At 40.8% G+C, this 20,403-nt stretch overlaps 1 protein-coding gene across 5 annotated transcripts in view; it reads left to right on the plus strand.

Moving 5' to 3' along the window:
* mib1 (MIB E3 ubiquitin protein ligase 1) overlaps positions 1–19,736 on the plus strand; it is a 49,077-nt gene extending 29,341 nt beyond the window's left edge. The window contains exons 13-22 of one of the 5 annotated variants that reach the window (XM_068340037.1): positions 9,371–9,503; positions 10,394–10,480; positions 11,240–11,398; positions 12,251–12,432; positions 13,242–13,431; positions 13,517–13,595; positions 13,702–13,851; positions 15,268–15,339; positions 15,964–16,064; positions 17,482–19,736. In XM_068340037.1, coding sequence (XP_068196138.1) covers positions 9,371–9,503; positions 10,394–10,480; positions 11,240–11,398; positions 12,251–12,432; positions 13,242–13,431; positions 13,517–13,595; positions 13,702–13,851; positions 15,268–15,339; positions 15,964–16,064; positions 17,482–17,622 — 1,294 coding nt within the window. In that variant the 3' untranslated portion in view covers positions 17,623–19,736. The remainder of the gene's footprint in view (positions 1–9,370; positions 9,504–10,393; positions 10,481–11,239; positions 11,399–12,250; positions 12,433–13,241; positions 13,432–13,516; positions 13,596–13,701; positions 13,852–15,267; positions 15,340–15,963; positions 16,065–17,481) is intronic. The other 4 variants (XM_068340038.1, XM_068340039.1, XM_068340041.1 and 1 more) reach the window with 4 other exon arrangements.
* Positions 19,737–20,403: the final 667 nt, after the last annotated feature.

The following is a 20,403-nucleotide window of genomic DNA, read 5'->3' on the forward strand; positions in this document are numbered from 1 at the left end:
ACACACACACACACACACACACACACACACACACACACAACAGTTACTCTCTAGTCTGCCTTAACCCCTCATAAATTCACACATACACATTATGTACTTGGTGTGTTTTTAACTTGATGGCATACATCAATTCTTTGTTACGGTTTTTGTGGTCTGTAATTAATATCATTGTGTGTTCTGAGTATCCCCTCACTGGGTTTCCACTCTGCTTGTTCAACCCACCAGTTTAATCTCAATTAAATCTTGACATCCTGTCTTCTCCTGAAACTCAACAGCATAGCTTACATGTTGATTAACACAATACTGAATGTTTATCTGAGCATTTAATTGATCAATAGGAAAAGGGTCGACTAATGGAAGTGATTTCCTACTCCGCATAAAGGTGTAGGAAAGGTTATTCTTCTTATGCATCCTGATTAATATCTGTCTTGCTGTCAGTCAGTCGGTCAGCAGGATTGCAAAAATTATGAAGTGTGAGATACGTTTGGAGAGATGTGTTTTGACCTTGACATTAAATAATACATTTTTTTCACCTATTTGAGAAATGCTGATTGCGCGGATTGTGACTCAAATTTATAAAATTGTAAAACAAGGAGAAGAGTAGCAAAGCGTGAGAATGCCCTTTGAAAAGTCTCTTCTGCATTGTTTGACATGCATGAAAGTACATTGCTAGTCAGAGGTTTGGGCACACTCTCCTATTGGGACATTTTTCCACGTCATTTTTGCTCCACTTTCTGTAAGGATAGGCTCCTTATGTGTGACATTTTGGAAATAAATTATTTACTTGCAGATGATGAAAGGCAGGTGTCCTCACAGATTGCTAAGATTTTTTTTCATGTGAAATTCCAATTAACATTGGAAAGGGATGAAGCCCCTGTTTTTTGTGTCAATCCCACTGCTAGTCTCAGTCAGTCTGTCATGTTGTCTTAATTCCCTTCTATGTGGCTACCCAGCAGTCAACATTATAGAGAGATTAGAGCCTTTTTAATGAGTCCCGTTTGTGCTTTTTGAGCAAATCTTCATGCCCCTCTTTCATCAGCCTGGCTCTTTCTCGTGCTTGCTTTATCTCTCCCGTCAGGTCCGCTGCTCTGCCTCCCCCCTCTGTCCCCCGTCTTACCCCTCCCTCCTCATCCCTTTACATAGTGCATCATTTGAAGAGGTGAGGCTGTTGAGCACTTGGGGGAATAAAAGTGATTTATGAATGGGCCAGCCTACCTGGGTACTGGAGGGGGAAGCCAGTGGTTGTCAGGCTCACTGATCCAACAGCCCATTGTTCCCTCCAGCCTTACTGCAGGGGAAGCTCCTCTGCCTTGACTACCTCTGATCTTATGCTGTTCATTACTGGCACTGCATGTTACTGTTAAGTGATTCTCAAACTGTACAAATACCTATGCACTGCAGGAGTGGGTACTGTATCTGTACACCATCTCAGACGCATCCACACCCACAGTAATACTATGTGTGTGGGTGCTTATACACCCACTCGGGAAAATACATTACAAGATACACAGCTATACTTTTTCAGAATTCTTTGTAAAGATTATTTTTAAGTTGACAGAACACAATAGCAAATGTGTTGCAGCTTCAGAGAACGATAGAAGGGGAAATGACATGATTTCTTCCCTGTCACCATATGCTAATAAGCAGATACACACATCAAACATACACAAACACATTGAATATTGGGGTTCAGAGTGAAAAAGGGAGGAGGATCACTTAGACAGACTAATGCAGCCATAATAATTTGCATGCTTATCTGTTTTGTGTGTGTAATGGCATCATGTTTCCAGAGTAACACATGATATTTCCTGATGGCAGGATGGTGGCTGTAGTTCATTAAATTACAACTGATCACAGTTATGTCAGAGAAGCTTTTTGAATCGAGATGAACTACAATTTGTTGGACTAATATCCACATATGTTGTCTCGAGAGATGGATCCTGTTGATATATTATTTTAATTGCAAATGTCTCTGTGGTACAGTATTATGTTATTATTCTCTGTTGGAGTTTTTTTTTTTTTCCATGTATTACCCGAAGAGGTGTGTCCACATTAAAGATGAAGTCAAGTGATGGCTTCTACCAGTTAGCTTGAGTACCACTGTGTTGCAGCATGCACTGTAACTTAATTGAAAGGCGGCCCAATCGTGGAAGTCCTACCAGTGTCCACCTCTGCATGAGCTGGGACCAAGCCAACAGATCAGCTAGAGGATGAGCTGATACAAGCCCCGATTCCCCTATGACCAATCAGAATACTTACACTTCCTCTTAGGGCTGGGCCAACAGTGGCTCTGAGCCAATAGTTAAGCTCAGCCATGCTGTAATGCTCTTTCTGTCCGGTACCATGCAGAAACATTGAGTTCCAGCTGCTATGTTACTGCAGCCTGTGTTGGAAGAGGGAGTGGTAGGGGGGGTAGGAGAGGCAGGAAAAGATGGAGAGAGGGGAAAGAGAGAAAATGAGGGATCAAGGGTGGATTGGGAGTGGGGGGTGCATCCTTTACTGAGGGGACTCAAGGACATAAAGAGCTTTTGGGAAAGTGACTATAGCATGCCAAGAGACAGGCTTGAATTGTGAAGCCAGTACAAGCATTGATGGTATGGGTTTTTCTTACTTGCCAAACCTAGAAAGGGAAAGATTTATACATGGCACTTCAAATGCCACAGCAATGCAGGTAATAAATATTACAGACCAAAGTGATGTACTTATGCAAGGATAGCTCTCTGACACATACTGTATTAGCTTTTGCTTCTTATGAACAACTATCGTTTATATAGTTTTGTAGTTTATTATTTAATGTATTGAACTAAGATAAATATTTTTTGTCTTTCATGCTTTTTGATGAAGCTTTTTCTTAGTTGTGATCGAATACATGAAAAACCTGAGTGGAGAAGTTGTCTATTTTAATTAATCACTTAGTTATTCACAGTAAGTAGTGATTTTCAGCATAGTACAACTGAAGTAATAATTACTCTAAATTTGGTTTTTTCATTTTTTTTCAACTGTCTCAGTTTATTATTCTGTTTTATCGTAAGAAAAGACAAAAAAATAAGTGAATGTACAGTGTACTTCTTTATATAGATCTATTCAAGCATGTGCCAAAAGTCATGTTTAATATAAAATGACTGCTTTACAAGTACTGGTCCAAGTGAAAATTTGTTCCATGTAGTTTGCTACTGATTTCATTTTATTCTACTATACATGCTTTTGCTTATCTTTTATGTCATTCTTTGATTTTGGGTAATGGATCTATGTAATGGAAGTTATGGACAGTATCGAAAGGACAATGAGACTTTTTCCAAAGTGCTGAGGAGACGAAAGTGCAAAGGAAGAGAAAATAATTGGGTCATCTTAAACCAATGGGACATTAACGCACAATTGAGCTCTGGCTGGTTTTATGCCTCCTCCTTCATAAATTGTTGAGAGTCAGAACACTTTATAATACAAGATGATTTAAGTCTAATTGAAGATAAACCTTTATAGGCCCCCCACCCTATTTTTAATTGGAGTTACAACTATACCTCAGATGTTTTTACATCCCGCCTTCAAAGCGGTGATGTATTGTAATTGTCAGTATTCGTGTTTTCATCCGTCCATTCATTCGTTCATCGTTTGTTCTTTAGTCCACCAAATATCTTTGCAACCATGGCAGATAGAAAGATGAAACAAAAAGCACATTACTCGGGCAGCAAAGGGGATGAAAATGAGATGATGACCTTGACCTTGAGATACTCAGGAACTGGATAAGATAGAAAGATGAGGGAGAAGGCCAGTGTGAGTGAGACCATAGATCAAAGCTAGAGCCTTGATCTACCTATGCACTAGCTTTGATCAATGGACAAAGCTGTTGCATAGCTTTGACCTACCCTGAAAGGTCAAAGCTATGCACTTGTCAGGTACTACTTTCAGGGTACCCTGACCTACCCTTAGGGTGTTGCTGGCTGACAGGTGCATTTTCTTGTTGAAGATGCACCTGACATGTAATAGCAAGAGTGATAACCAAAATATAGAAATGTACCCCTTTTCTGTCTTCCTTCAAGCTTTATGCAAATACAGTACTACTTAATAAAAGCATGCTCACTCAGGGGCCTCAGGTACATGCAGGCAGGAGAAGGTCACATTGTAAGGGAAATTATTCTCTTCACGGCATGGCCATAAAAGCCTTTTTTATTGAGCTGAGCCAGTTAGGTTCTTGTCCCGAGCTTTAAGCTGCATTGCTGGCTGAGATGCTACCTTAGCTCTGGCCATAGCAGAACAGCCAATAGCTGTTGGACTGCCCTGACGAGTTGGGTAAACTCTGACTTCAATCAGTTAGTTTTGCACATGGGAATTACAGGCTTCTTAAATTATTTATCATGTTTGATATCTGTTCTTCAGTTGTGGAAGTGGAATTCACTTGCCAGTTTCCCCTTTCGTGTTGAAATTAGGCCTGTTTTCAGTCTCATTTGCCAGTGTCAAAACCATTAGTATGTAAGACAACATTAGTGTTCAGGTCATTTAATGCAGCCCCTCCCAGCTGTGGCATCAAACGACTCATGTTGGAGTGGGATTCCGTTTTGATGTATCATGTTGGTTTTCTGAATGATTTGTCATCAACACAGTTTAACATTTAAAAGGACATATTGATCCTGCTTCAGAAAAGCTGACAATTCATGTCCTGCCTAAAGCCATCTCATCCCAAAAGGCTTCTCGAATAAGAACTCCTCTGGGGAAGGAATGTAAAGATAAACCTCATGGAACATGGTATTGATGAAAACATAATTTAATTTACCAGCTGTGTTGGTCAAAAGCGAAGGTCAGGAATTGACTTTGACAATTAAAAGCATTTTGGCTAAGGCATTATATGGAGTATTTGTACTTCTGGTTATAGATGTAATCTGTTTAATTCATGTACCTACTCTTGAAAAATATCATTTTCACAATGCATTCTATTTTCCCAAGGTGGGAAAATAGACACTCATTTCTAATGCAGAATGTGGATCTCCTTTTTTGAGCTTGAAGCCTTCATTAAACAATGATTGTATGCCAAACACGTCTCTTACATCAGCATAACCATATGTTTGTGCGTAGCCATTAATCTCTGATGTTGACTGTTTCCATTTTGCCTTGTCCTACCCACGTTATTATCACCCCGACTCTCACTTTCTGTTGTAATAACGGCCACTGACCACCTCACAGATGGCTGTCAGCCAGGCGGGGGCAGCAGAAGGGTCCTGTCGGCCCCTGCTCTCTTTCTTTCACACACACACACACACACACACACACACACACACACACACACACACACACACACACACACACACACACACACACACACTCTCGAATCACACCCTCTTTGATGCAATGACAAGCACTAAAACACACAGAGCTGAGGGCGTCAGAGAGTGTTCCGGTCAATGACAAATTGCAGTCCAGGACAACAGACCCTTGTGCAGCTCTCCTGAGGGACTCTTGTGATATCTCACAGGGTGACCCAATTCCATCATGTCTCCCCTTCTACCTGTCTCCTGTACCATTCCCTCTCCTCAGCTGCATGCCCTCCTACATTCACATGAACCATCGCTGTAGTTTTAAAGTTCAGTTGCAACCAGGAGATCACCACTTTACTCTAAATGTCAGTGTCTTTCCCGTGGCAAATTCACTTGAGTTGTCTAAATGTTAACTCCTGGGTCAAGTTGCTGTCGTCTTCTCTGTAAGAAGACTGCAGTCAGTGTCAGTTAGGCTCTTCTTCCTCGTCTTGCTTGACCATATACCTCAGGTTCAAAGCAGGATCTTTGATACTCCCCTGTGTTGCATTTATCTTCACTTATTCAGAAGAAGCAAATAACAAGGATTTTTTCTTGGTTCTTAATTCACTTTTTTTTTCCTCTTTTTTTTTTGCCTTTACAGCAAATAGCTTAACTGCATTGCAGTAGTGCCTGTATGAGGCATTAATATTAATGTCCACCTATTTTGCCCACTGTGGCAGGGAGATTGTCAATTTAGATTTCTATTGGAGGAGCTCCCTACTCCAGCACACACCTGTCTAGCAATGAAGCACTAGGTACTGACACTAAAAGATAGTCGTCTTCAGTGTAGCTAACATGTATTTATTGGCAAGCAATTCTACACATAGCAGATATTCCCAGCCACTCCAGATCACACGAATGGTCTATGTTGCAGCAGGACAATGAGCACAAAGAGAACAAAGGCTATATGTGGGACAGTTACCCTTGATTTCAGAAGAAACTACTGTAATAGTTCTGTTCTATCAGTCTAACTTGTAGAAAAGCAAAGAGTACTATGTTTAAGCACTGGAAATAAGTTTTATTTTATAGCTCCAGGCAAAATCTGATCTGGCAAGGTTTTTTTTAATGAATAATTTGCCTGTTTAAATCTCAACTCCTCACTAGTGGGGGTGCTATAGATGAACTTACAAGTCTCCCCCTGAGATGGTAAATCTACTGAGTGCAAGCAAATAATTCTATGTAACAAAGGCGACACATTGTGAATGTGAGATTAGTTGGGATGGGTGCAGTTTCAATCATATTTAAGCAGCGCTCCTCTGCATTAAGTGATTGAAGATAGCTGCAAGCAATGCAGGTGTGTTTGTGTTTATGTGTGTGTGTGCATCTGTGTGAGTGTGTGTGTGTGTGTGTGTGTGTGTGTGTGTGTGTGTGTGTGTGTGTGTGTGTGTGTGTGTGTGTGTGTGTGTAAGCCTCTATGCAATGAAAGGTAGAGAGAGAGCGAGGGAGGGAGCTGGAGATCAGTGTGCTGCGCCGTTCATCACTGCAGCAGTGTACCAGCCCTGGTACAGAGGTGCTGACTGCCTGCTCGTCTGTCCCTGCGTTCCTCATGAGGGTATGACAACGACGCTCCCTTACGTTACTCCAGAAGGTTGAAGATGAACTGTAGGTTTAGCAAAAAAAAAGGTAAAGGGAACAGCCATCCTGATTACTTTCAGTCTGAAAATTGGTATTTATTTTTTTTATGTCTTAATAGTTAAGTTTTTATTGATTGCCCAGACTGTGGTCTTCCTAGTCTGCCCGTTTCCTCTCTCTAGTCCTTCAAAACCTATTTACCTTAGTTTAAGCACTCCTATGCTTGTATGAGGGCTGTTCAACCATATCAAGCCAAATCAGCTACCTCCTTTTGTCGCAGTTCAAATACTTGTCCTTCATCATTATTCAGGGTTAATCAAGGGCAGAAGCGTGGATGCTTTAATGGTTAGTGAAAGTGCATTGTGTACGTAACTACAGCAAAGACACAAGAATAGTCCTGATGTGCTGTATATTTGTAAGCGTCTTATTACATATTCCATAGTATTCACCTGAGCTGAAAAATTGTGGACAGACACACACACAGACACTCTCATGTTCCAAATGTCTTGATGTGTGCCTACGGGTTTGCACAGGAAAAGAAGGAAAACAGATAAGGGCCCAAGAATTCAAATACCACACTAAGATTGACATAATATAAATATTAATTGATTTATCTAACATCTATATCTTTCTGATGGAAGCTGCTCTATAGATAAATCCAATCCTAATGGCTTTTCTTGTCTTTTTATTTTTGTATGTAATAAGTAGTGGAAACATTTGAAAAGGGTAGATCGTACACCACCTTTATTTATGTATACACAAATAACTGATAGTGGTGTAACATAATTTTGTAAAAAAAATTTACACACACACACACACACACACACGCAAACAAAACCAGTGAAGTTGGAATGTTGTGTAAATCATAAATAAAAACAGAATACAATCACTTGCAAATCCTTTTCAACTTTCAATTGAATACATTGTAAAGACAAGATATTTAATGTTCGAATTCATTCATTCATTCATTCATCTTCCAACCCGCTTAATCTGCTAACGCAGGTCGCGGGGTAGCCAGTGCCTATCCTGGCAGTCTCAGGGCGTGAGGCGGGGGACACTCCGGGCACGACGCCAGTGTACCGCGGAGCCATTGAGAAAGTTAATTTCTTTTGCAAATAATCATCATTTTAGAATTTGCAGCAAAGCATTGCAAAAAAGTTGGCGAAGGGGCATTTTTACCACTGTTTTACATTGCCTTTCTTTTAACAACATTCAGTAAACGTTTGGGAACTGAGAAGACCAATTTGTGAAGCTTTTCGGGTGGAATTCTTTCACGTTCTTACTTGATGTACAGCTTAAGTTGTTCAACGGTCCGGGATCTCCCTTGTTGTATTCTAAGCTTCAAAATGTACCACACATTTTCAATTGGAGACAGGTCTGGACTGCAAGCAGACCCGTGTAGTACCCGCACTCTTTTACTATGAAGCTACGCTGTTGTAACAGGAGCAGAATGTGGCTTGGCATTGTCTTGCTAGAATAAGCAGAGGCATCCATGAACAAGATGCAGCTTGGGTAGCAACATACAGTATATGTTGTTCCAAAACCTGTATATATCTCATCTTTCATACAAATTCATCAATGTTCAGGGTCAGGCTCTGAGCTGAGGAAATCCTCAGGATGGAGTGAAGGTGTTTATCAGTCAGACGGCTCCTGTGTGATGTTTTGTTCAGCTTCATCAGAGAGAATTATTCTTCACACACGTAGGTGCAACTAAACATGGATGCGCAGCTGGGGCATTGTGTCGAGGATGAAACGTGCAAACTTAGCAGAAGACACGCAGGTTTACCTTTCACCTCTTTGAACATGTGCTCTGACTCCTGGCTTGAAACCCCCTGCTTTCAGTGTCCACCTTCCTTTTAGCCATTTTTGAGGAGGGGAATGACTAAATCCAACCTCCACTCTGACTGCTGATAAGCAACGAAACCGAAGTCCGCTTGTTACGCTACATCACCATTGCATTGTGGGAATTGTAGTTTTGGTGCATACAAAACACCATTGGGAAAAGTGGCCTGCAGGCCGGTTCTAATAGTAATTAAAAATCATCCTGTGGGCCGTAAATGATTTGACACGGGCCAGATCTCGCCCGCGGGCCTTCACTTTGACATATGTCCTCCAAATTATCTTCAGTGGCACAGAACTTTGTGTGTCTCCTCACCGCTCACCAATCCACCTCTTATACAACACTGTTTAAACAATGGATTTTTCCCCTTCCCTCCATGTGTATTTCTTCTCAGGAGACTTGAGTGAATGCAGTTAAATCTTGTGTAATTACCATTTTACCTCGCAAGAATAGGTGCTTTTGCGCATTATCAAGGGAAAAGTTGCTTCTCTTTTTAAAAGAAGTGATGGTAGGGGGATACTTGAACCACCTCAAAGCCCGATGTAAAGAACAAAACAACTGAGGTGTTTTAGATTTCTTGTGTCAATATGTGGATATTAAATATTTTCTGCAGTAAAAACATGCTTTGGAACATCCAACTCCTCTCCCATCGACTCTCTCCCTCTGTGTGCAGTGCCATGCGTGTGCTGCTATCCAAACTGCCAAGGCCATGGATCGTCGATGAGAAGAAGGATGACGGTTACACTGCACTGCACTTGGCTGCCCTCAACAATCATGTAGAGGTGGCAGAGCTGCTGGTGCACCAGGTAAGTAAACACTAACACTCACACACCCACAAAATAGGCTAATACAGGGTTAATTACTTAAACTACCATTTATTTATACTGTTTTAAGAGACCCAAAGCAGCGGTAAGTATACCTGCATCAACTACGCCTGCACTCCTGTCTTTCCCTGCAGACTGGTAAGAGCAACTTCCAGTCCACTCCCTGCAGCCAAGAAGCTGCAGACCACTTGAAGCTGCTATAACTGCCTTTTTTTATTGAATCCATATGATTCACAGGGCCTCCAGGGGAGGCTGTTGTGTGCATTCTCATATCCTCCTTTTGCCATCATAATGTCTGCGTTTTCGCTTTGAGATTGCAAATTTAACTCCCTGTAGTCTAAAACATACAGGGGACCCACAGCTAAAGTAACATGAGCAATTGGTAATCAAGTTATTTGCAATGTGGTGAAAGGCAGCGAAGTTGTAGCAGCATTCCAATGCATGAACGATCGCTGTGAAAGCTGCATTTCAGCAGGGACAGCCTTTTTTCCCCAAGTCCCTGCAATGGGCTGGTTCGTAGTGATGTCTCAGCTTTCTATTCAAAAATTGCACCACACAACAGTGTGCACTGCAGATTCCCTGCCAGGCAGCCAGTTAGTCAGTCTTATTGCTTGGGGTTTCAAATACTGCATAATCACAATGCTTATCATCCTTCCACATCTCTTTAGGAGAGACGTTCACATTTAGAAATGACAATTATATTCATCTTTGATGAGATGGATTGAAGTTTCCACCTTGAAATACAAAACCAGAATACATGCTTTATAGATATTTAATGTTTGTTGTGTGCATTTGTTGCTTGCCTCTGCAGATGTATGTTTGATGCATATGTTTCTTTTGTGTGTGCACCTTTCCTCCATCCCACCTCCTAGGGCAACGCCAGCTTAGACATCCAGAATGTCAACCAGCAAACGGCATTACATTTGGCAGTGGAGCGGCAACACACCCAGATAGTGCGGGTTAGTGGCTCCTCTAGCTTTTTATTCTTTTTTTAATATGCTTTCTGCATTTTTTTTCTATTCCTCTTCTTCACTGCTACCACATACTGAAGTTGCTGTCTCTATTCATCTCTCTATTAGTCCTTCAAACAGTATTATGCCCAGAAGGGAGCTGAACAACATCAATGCAGCCCCACATTTAATTTCCACCGGCAAATGTCCTGCAGTTGAATGAGGTTCTGCTTTAGATTGATGCTCTCTGAGGCAATGTCCTGGTTAGTCATTTAGTCAAGTGTTAGATTGAGATTCCCACGTTGCCATCTTGTGGAGTCAAGAAAAAATGCACTCCGTAATTTGAGACTACAACACTGGATAGTTTATTGTAAGCACTGGCCTTATACATCAGCACGTGCCATTTGCACCATGTCAATAATTGCATCCCGCGAAGCGGTGATGTATTGTAACTGTCAGTGTTTGTCTGTTCTTCCATCTGTAATATCTTCACAACCGTTGCGGATAGAAAGATGAAAGAAAAAGCACATTACTCGGGCAGCTTGACCTTGAGAAAACTAGGTCAAGGTCAAATTTTCACTTTTATACCTTTTTAGATACACATCTCCGAAATTAGATGTAATCACAAAATAAAAAGCAACGTTTTCAGGAAGCCAGGGGCACAAAAATGTGTTGTCGCGGAATGTTGCAGTCTATGACTGCTTTGTTTTTTATTTGTTTTATGTTGTCGGTACTTGTTTGTGTAAATGTAAATGTCTTTCTGGACAGTTGCTGGTGCGTGCAGAGGCCAAGCTCGATGTGCAGGACAAGGACGGGGACACTCCACTTCACGAGGCACTGCGTCACCACACACTGTCCCAGTTGCGACAACTCCAAGATATGCAGGACGTCAGCAAAGTGGAGCCCTGGGAACCATCTAAGAATACAGTACATATACATTTATTATTTACCCTCACTGCATCTGTTATATTACAAATATCTTTGTAGCTCTGTCGCTGCACAGCAAGGTGGTTCCCGGTTTGCGTCCCGATCGGTGCGGAGTTTGCATGTTTCTTCCTGTGTCTGCGTGGGTTCTCTCCGGCTTCCTCCCACCTTAGTCCTATTTCATTTCTTTCATGCCCTCTTGAGGATCAATAGCCCAATACATACAGGTCTCTCAAATAATTTTAAGTTCATCACCTTCGGTTAAGTTAATTCAGTACATGTCCAACTCCTTTTTACTGGTTGTAACCTGGGTGGAAAATAAGGACAACACATTAGTCCCTCAAGTACCCCTTTATTTGGTTTGGCTAAAACAGGAATCAAACCAGACTGACATCTCCCGCTCTCTTTAAAATTCAGCTGTACCTACACCTGATTCTTAAGTATTTGAACAGTTACACTCATCTGAGGGACAGGTTTGTCGTCCCTGGCTGTCAGAACATCTGTCCTGTGGTTAAAATAACTGATCATTTTGATTTATAGCATTTTTGATGCTATACATCCTCCTCCAAGAGCTGTGTGACTTCTATGACATTAAATCACAAAGAACATCAGCTTAACTTCAACATTATTTGTCTCACAACACACCACCAGACGTCTGTTTTATGCACATCTAAAAGGTCATAACACATCATTTTATGTGATCTGAATTATCAGGGTTCTGGGATATTGCTATTTTTTTCTGTACAGTCATGGTGTGAGTGGCAGTTTTTAAGCTGTTTTGAGCTCTTGTGTGGAAAGTCAGAGCCTGATGTGTCCCTGATTTTTCTCTGTTTTTGTGTGTCTGTCTGCCTTCAGTTAATCATGGGCTTGGGGACCCAAGGGGCAGAAAAGAAGAGTGCAGCATCTATTGCCTGCTTCCTGGCAGCTAACGGCGCAGACCTGACCATTCGTAACAAGAAGGGCCAGTCCCCTCTGGACCTGTGTCCCGACCCCAGCCTCTGCAAAGCTCTGGCCAAATGCCACAAAGAGAAGAGCAGGTAAACACCCCTTCAAGGAATCGTTTGACATTTTGGGAAATACACATACTTATTTTCTTGCCCAGAGTTATATAGCAAAATCAATACCACTTTAATGTCTGTCTGTTAAATATGAAGCTGGAGCTAAGTGATTGATGGCTTAGCCCAAAGACTTGAGAGAGGGAAAACATTGGGTAGGCCCACTTGTTCAAAGTCACTTTGGTTAAAATTAGTTTATTGTCATATGTGAAACATCCTTAAACAAGCACAAAACCAACATAACATACAGGGATTAAAAAGATGAACCTACAGGGTTGGGTTTTCCACTTTTAAGGCGCCCACTATGATCGTAAGCACAAGAAAAGGAGGAAACTGAGTAATACGTCATCTTGGCACTTTGTAATGTTTCATGTCGGGATAACAACTTTTTAATGTTGGGTTTCTGTCTATTTCTGTCCCTTTTGACTCCTCAAAAAGCACATGATAGAATCTGTGAAAGTATTACTAAAGATGTGCAGTTTAATTTTTTAGATACATTTGAGGTCCAGTTATTGTTGGTGGCACCTGAGATCTCAATTATGCACATGCAGTACTTGTATCCAAACACAACAGCAGCAGTATTTCCTGGGTTTAAACACAGATCATTATACAAAAGTGTACTGGCAGACGCAGTTAGTTTTATCTTTGTTATATTTTTTTTTGGTCAGTCCACATCAGCACAAATTTAGTTACTCAGTAGTTGGTTTGTGTTTTGGCTTTTGTACTCCTGAAGTGTCTCTTCTTGATCACTTCTTTCCTCATACCTGGTGGTTTTATTCCGAATGTTCCAGTGGTCAGGTGGGAACCCGAAGCCCGTCTCTGAACAGCAACATTGAGTCGCTGGAGGAGTGTATGGTGTGTTCAGACATGAAGAGAGACACTCTTTTTGGGCCATGTGGACACATAGCAACTTGCTCCCTCTGCTCGCCCCGTGTCAAAAAGTGTCTCATCTGTAAGGACCAGGTCCAGTCGAGAACAAAGGTACCAGAATCACACGTAAAGACTGAATCATTTAGAAATGAGTGTAGATGTTTTGATTTTCCATGTTGTTGAATTTCATCCACAGATTGAGGAGTGTGTCGTGTGCTCTGACAAAAAGGCAGCCGTATTGTTCCAGCCCTGTGGTCACATGTGCGCTTGTGAGAGTAAGTTAGACATATTTGAAAGTCCTGGCAGCTAAATTACTTGAAACATAATGCGTAAAGAATATATTTTGAACCCGGGTCTAACAATGTGCTCCGTTTTCCCCAGACTGTGCCAGCCTCATGAAGAAGTGCGTACAGTGCCGGGCTGTGGTGGAACGCCGCACTCCCTTTGTTCTTTGCTGTGGAGGGAAAGGTATGGAGGATGATGCCGCTGATGATGATGATGATGATGATGATGATGATGATGATGATCTTAGTGAGTGAATCTTCCACACATTCCCTTTTAATTCCCCCTTTTCTTTCTGTCTTGGTTTTTAATTTGCACTTTCATTCACATTTGCTTAACCTTTAATGTTTTTTGCTCTGTTGCTTTTTTATTTATGCATTTGTATTCCTGTGTTTCATCAATGATTTCCATCAATATTTGTTCTCATCCCCATAGACATAGATATTAGTAGAAATTCACAAAGCATTTGTGGCCTATTTAAGCCATTGTATCCATTCGTACAATACTATCTTCTGTTTACCTGTCAAAAAGGACAGTGTTTCCAAATGTTTGTATGCCTAGTCTGAAATTCATCCTATAGATCTTCCGGAGAATGTATTTAATATAGCACAATATAATCATCGTTTTACGAGTAGAAGTCATTTCTAGGTTTGCTGACCCACATTGAATAATACAGTAATGTTTACTGCCAACCTGATTGCTTATTCATGTTATTGTGGTCTCTAAAATCTCACTAATCACATTACTGTTAAATGGAAGGACTTACTGTAAGCATATGTCCTTTAATGAAAAAAATGTATCCCCATAAACTGTGAATTACAAGCAGATGTATTGTTTCAGAAAAATGTCCACGTACAGAAATGAAACCACTTTTTTTATTTATTAACTGCATATTAACATAGTTTGAGATTGAAGCTCATCAAATTTATCTAAATTTAAAAACAATTCACTCCATCCAAAGAAATTTGTAATATTTGTTTGATTCATATATCATCTTATTGTGTCCAGATTGATCAGTGTTTTATTACCCCCATCCTTATCTCAGTGGTGTATTTGACTGCTGATTGTTGCTATCATGCATTTGAGTTTGACTTAAATTGGCAATCACTTCAAGTTCACTAACTTGTTTATCCATATTGATTCATTTTTATTCATGCATCAGCTTGCTGGCATGCAGATTTTACCTGCATTTGTCACCAAATGTACTTAAATTGACCCAAACAACACCAACACTCATGCAAGGGGCAGCATTGATTGCTTATCTCCTTTCCCTTCATCCCTGTAACAACGGCTGTTAATGTCTGTTCCAAAAGCAAATTTGTGCACAGAATATGTCTCTCGCTTGTGTGAGTTTGGCTCCCTTCTTCCCAAGTCATAATGTGATTCTAACAGTGAGCACAGGCGTTAGATTGGCTTTAACACTGGCTGATTGCAAAAAGAGTCATTTGCTGATATGTATTCTCACCAATCAATTTCTCAGTGAAGAGACTGTTTCCCTTTCTTTCCCTAATCACTATATCCAAACTGTTAGCCAACCTGTTAGCTGATCAAATTCTTTCTCTGAGCCTCGCTTGGGGGGCCTTAGTAAATAGTTTTGATTCTCAGGACAACTGTCGAGCTGGTGGGGCCAACTCCTGCGATAACAATGTTACTGGTTATTCCCAGCAGGGAGCTCTAGCACTATGGCAGGAGGATCGCAGGATCTTCTCCAGCCCAACAATCTGGCTCTAAGTTGGTGTAAGTATATCTCTACGATCCCCCTCCCTTATCTGACTCCTTTTGAAAAGGCTCCCTTCAGTGCTGCCCTGGCCCTGTCCCATCCCTGTAAACCGTCTCCCTTTCTCACACACATACACACACAAACACACACACACACACACACACTTGAAACAGTATTTGCTGATACGGTATAGATGTGTGATGTCACATGCCAAGAATTTATCTGGCGCTCATTACTTGTGGCAGATGCTTGCCAGACTGGACTGGAGTGCCCAACACTTCTACAGTCAACCGACTCAAATAATACATTCATGCAGTTTCTCAACAACATCATTAAATGCATGCAAAATAATTGCAACACATGCATTTCTTAATTCAAGTCATCATGGATTAAAAGTAAATCCCAACAGAGACTGCTAGAGTATCATGTTTCAGATATATCCTACCTCCCAGGTTGTTTCACAGTCACATTGTCTGTGTGGCAGCATCGCAGCTTGAACCGGCAGTACGTCGTCTCTTTATGAGGAGGTGAAGCTGATGTTGCCACCAGTGCACACTGTTACTTTTGTTTTTAGTTTCTGTACTGGTAACGGAATCCCGTCTTCCTTCACATACCTTTGTATTGCTGTATTGTCCAAGCAGCCAGCGGAAACATCCCAGCGTTGCAGAGAGACAAGGATAACACCAACGTCAATGCTGACGTACAGAAGCTACAGCAGCAGCTCCAGGACATCAAGGAACAGGTAACTGATCTACGTGTGTACTGCTTCCAATGATAATCCACATCTCATTAGAGTGTGACATCATTTACAGGTAGCTGGCTCCCTGGGTTGGTGTGTTAGTTTGCAGATTTTATATTTATACCTGACTGACCAATTTACAATTTAAAGACTTAATGACACAAACCAGCCTTCACCATCTCTCACTAACTGTTGCACACCAGTGGAACAGCCACTGACAAATTGCAGTACCAAATCTTCACTCTTGTGTTGCAGGGGCTGAGGATAAAACCTCTTGAGCGACTTCTCTTAATCACTGAAATTGACTTTTAGTTGTTGGCTTCTCGTTTTATCTCATTTCTCATTTGATTTTTCACCCCTCTCTTCAAAATCACTGCTGAAGAGAGGGGTGTAAACTGAAGTAAACTGACCAGAATTAGCGAGGCTTTTGCAGGATATTCATTGCACTATACAGTGGTACCTCTACTTAAGAAATTAATTGGTTCTGGAAGAAATTTCGTAAGTAGAAAATTTCATAAGTAGAGACGTGTTTTCCATGCAAATGCTCTAATCCATTCCAAGCCCCTCAAAATTGAGACATAAATGTTTCATAATGCATAAAAATGCATCAAAACATGTAACAAATACATGTTACAATTAGATTATTACACAATAAATGAGAGTTGTGCATAATGTAAAAAACAAAGAATAAAGAATAAAAACCACCCACGCAATTCCTTAAACTCCGTAAACTTCCTTTTATTTTAATAACGTGGTGATTGTAGATTGTAGATGCATTACAGCCCTTTTCTTTGGCGAGATCAACCAAGCGCATCCCTTTTTCATGCTTTTCTATTATCTCTTGCTTTGTATGGACAGAAAAACTCTTTTTCTTCGTCTTTTCTTTTCGTCCTTTCTCCATCACTTTCTTGGTGTCCATAGCGAGTACTCAAAAAGTTAATATATGTACGTAAAACTATCAGAATACGTCATGAGTCGAGGGCCGAATGACGAGGACGCTGCGTAGACACCTATTTAGCTACACACAGGTCCCTCTTAGCCAATGGGATGCCAGGATGTTAGGTTATAGCCAATGGCAGAGCAGCTATAAGAATGTTGTGTTCAGGAACCTTTGGGAGCTGCGAGTAGCAGCCCATACTGTATTTTTTACCTTTTGTAACTCAAAATTTATTTCGTAACTAGAGGCAATATTTTTCTGTTGAGGCGTTTCGTAAGTAGAAAATTTCGTATGTAGAGACATTCGTAAGTAGAGGTACCACTGTATTTGTTTTGAAAAAATATGTCTTTCCACAATGGACACACCCTTTTTTATTCATTCACACAAAACAAGATGTGGCTCATTCATGACAGCAAAAAGAAACTTTAATGTGATGATGTCATCGAACGTTGTCTATAATTTCTTCTCCTCGTCCGTCTGCAGACGATGTGTCCGGTGTGTCTGGATCGTCTGAAGAATATGATCTTCATGTGCGGCCATGGAACCTGCCAGCTATGTGGAGACAGAATGAGCGAGTGCCCCATCTGTCGCAAGGCCATCGAGCGCCGCATCCTCCTCTACTAGATTCACCCCCCCACCTCCAGGCAGACTCCATCTGGCTGTCTTCTCTTAAAGCCCACACGACCACACCCTCATAGTAACACTCAAACCAGCCGCCGCCACTCCTGCTGCTGCTGCCGCCGCCGCCGCTGCTGCTCCTCGATCATCTTCTCAACACCTAGTCAGCCAGCTGAAGGTGTTCTCAAATGTCTTACTTGACACAACAAATGCCCTTTGGGACATTTGGTTGTGTTTGGATGGAATTTCTGTTACAAAACGAGAAAAAAAACATCAGTTGACTTAAATCACTCTTAGCATTCTGTCGTCTTTCGTCATAACTGCAGCCGTTGTTTCAATCGTTCTACATTTGCTTCTCTGTAATTTTTCACTGGATTTTTTTTTTTCATTTTATTTCTTCATGCTAGCATCTTAGATATTTACTTTGGGGTGGATTCCTTGTTTTGGAGCTGTTGTAGAGCAGCTTTGTGATCGAGCAGAAGCAAGGTCAGATGGTCTCTCTGTTACCTTTGATGTAATGTTATTGTGTATCTGTTGCAGTCAATGACATCTGCAGTCAAGTTTTATTGTATTTGTAAATCTTTATGCACACATATTGGAATCAGAGGCTCCAGAAGAGGATTGTAAGTACTTAGAATTTTCACAACAGTATGTCAAGTTTGTGACACATAACTGTTTGCACCACTCAAAGGTTTAAAGTGTTTCGGCTTCATGTGTGTGTTCAGTTTGGCCTTTGTAACACTGTAGGCTGATTGTCCTCGCATCTGATGACCAGATGTTGGCATTTGTGTTCATGAACACCTGACTCCAAGTACAATTTCTTGTCGGAACTGACTTGAGATCTACCGTACTTGATTTAAAATTAAAAAACTAAAAAAGAAAAAGGTCACAGGAACTGCCAGGTAGCACACTAATAGCATACTTTGATTTCCCATGCTGTATTACAAAGGCCATCGCAACACACTTTGGCTGCAAAGTCCAAAGCCACTGTGTAGGGATTGAAGACAAAGACAAACGAACACACCCATTCAGCTTCTGTCCAGTGATCGGCCCCTGCTGTGCCTGTTTGTTATTCACACAAACACATTTGATGCAAACATTTCTGTAAGAAAAGTATCTTTCCACAACTTGTAACTGTTGAGACTTGGTATTTTTATGACAAAAAAAGTACAACTCTGTTTATTTACCATTGACTGTTCTGTGCCATTTGCTTACAAAAATCTACTTGTTTAAAAACTTGTATAGGGATAAGGTGCTCTTTATCATGTATTACCTTTTTTTATTTAAGTGTATTTCCTTTTCTCAAAGTCAGCATTTACTGAGCTAGAGAGTACAATCTATTTGAACACAAAGACGAAAATATAGAATGTTATTTTGTATTTCTGTTCAAAGTGTAAGATTTATAGGTGTCACTGCCTTCCTGATATGTAGCTTCAAAACAGTCTCTCAAATTTTCTGCTTTGATATCAAAATTGAGATGCGTTTGCGACATTTTCTGTTTGCTTTTTGTTCGCGGTGACTTTCTAGAAATCATCAGTAGTAACATTTTTGTCCGAAGTAGGTGTCTGTAGACCTAACTTGTTCATTTGTGAAATGGAGTTTAAAAAAAAAAAACGCATTTGTTGTCAAACGTGTCAAAAACCTTTTCACTGGTGTTTTATTTGGGAGGGAAGCTTTTAAAAAAAAGAAAAGAAAAAAAAAAAGACAACTTGTCTTACCTCTTTGAAAAAGCGGTTGCCCATGTGAAGACTCAGTTGTGGCTCACTTGCTGTGCTTTGTGGGAATTTGCAAACCACATGCAAGCTACTTTTTTCCTGTTTAGGACTGAAAGCAACCTGTTGAGCACAGCTGTGATTCTTTTCGTTGATCACAATAACACTAAAAGCTAGAAGCACTAATAAGCTTTAAGGCAGCGTTCTATTATGGTTGTACCGAAGAAGACGATTTTGTACTTTATTTTAAATACCTGTTCCTGTCCTGTTGAAAATGTATCAGTAGTATTTTCTTTGGCATGAGTGGCATATGCACTACCACATGTATACTGGAAATCGCTGTCTGTATTGCTGCTAAGTGCTTTTAAAACAACCATATAGCTGAAATAAAAATCCGAATCAACCATGGGACAGAAGTTTGTTTTTCCAACTTTTTAAGCTGAATTATTCATTGTCTTGTTGTTGTTTTTTGTTTGTTTTGTTTGTTTTACTCCTAATGTAGACTCCCTATAAGCAGAAAATTAGCATTTTGTTGCTTTTCTCCTGCTGTGCAGCGTCTGCCTCATAGAGGAGAGGGGGTGGAAGAGATGGGAGATGTAAGGTAATTGAAAATCCTAACACCTAATAATGACTCAGCACCAGCCTGATATGAGTCAGCCATATTAATTAGAAAGAAAAAAGAAGGGGGAGTACAGAAAACCACTTAAGGGAGATGAGAGACCCCAAAAGAGTAATGCATCTTTTCCAGTAAGCTGGGTGACAACGGGACATCACAGGGCATCTCCATAACACTAAGAAATTATTACTGAAGGCCATTTATGTTCTAGCTCATTGACTAGTCCATTCATAACCTGGACATCTTTGGGCTTGGTTCACAATGCAGCTGCTTATAAAAAGACATTCATCATGCTGTCACCCACTCAGTGAGTGCACCGTGATTGTAGGGGAGAGTGACATCTCCCGCTCAGATGTCTGACTTGGCACAAGGCCTGGGCAGTTTGTGTATGACTGTCATTTTACACTCAAGTACCTTTGAAGTAATGGATCCTCATGTGATTTACCTGCTACAGAGAGT

Source organism: Antennarius striatus, chromosome 18 (assembly GCF_040054535.1).
Source record: "Antennarius striatus isolate MH-2024 chromosome 18, ASM4005453v1, whole genome shotgun sequence".
Taxonomy (NCBI): domain Eukaryota; kingdom Metazoa; phylum Chordata; class Actinopteri; order Lophiiformes; family Antennariidae; genus Antennarius; species Antennarius striatus.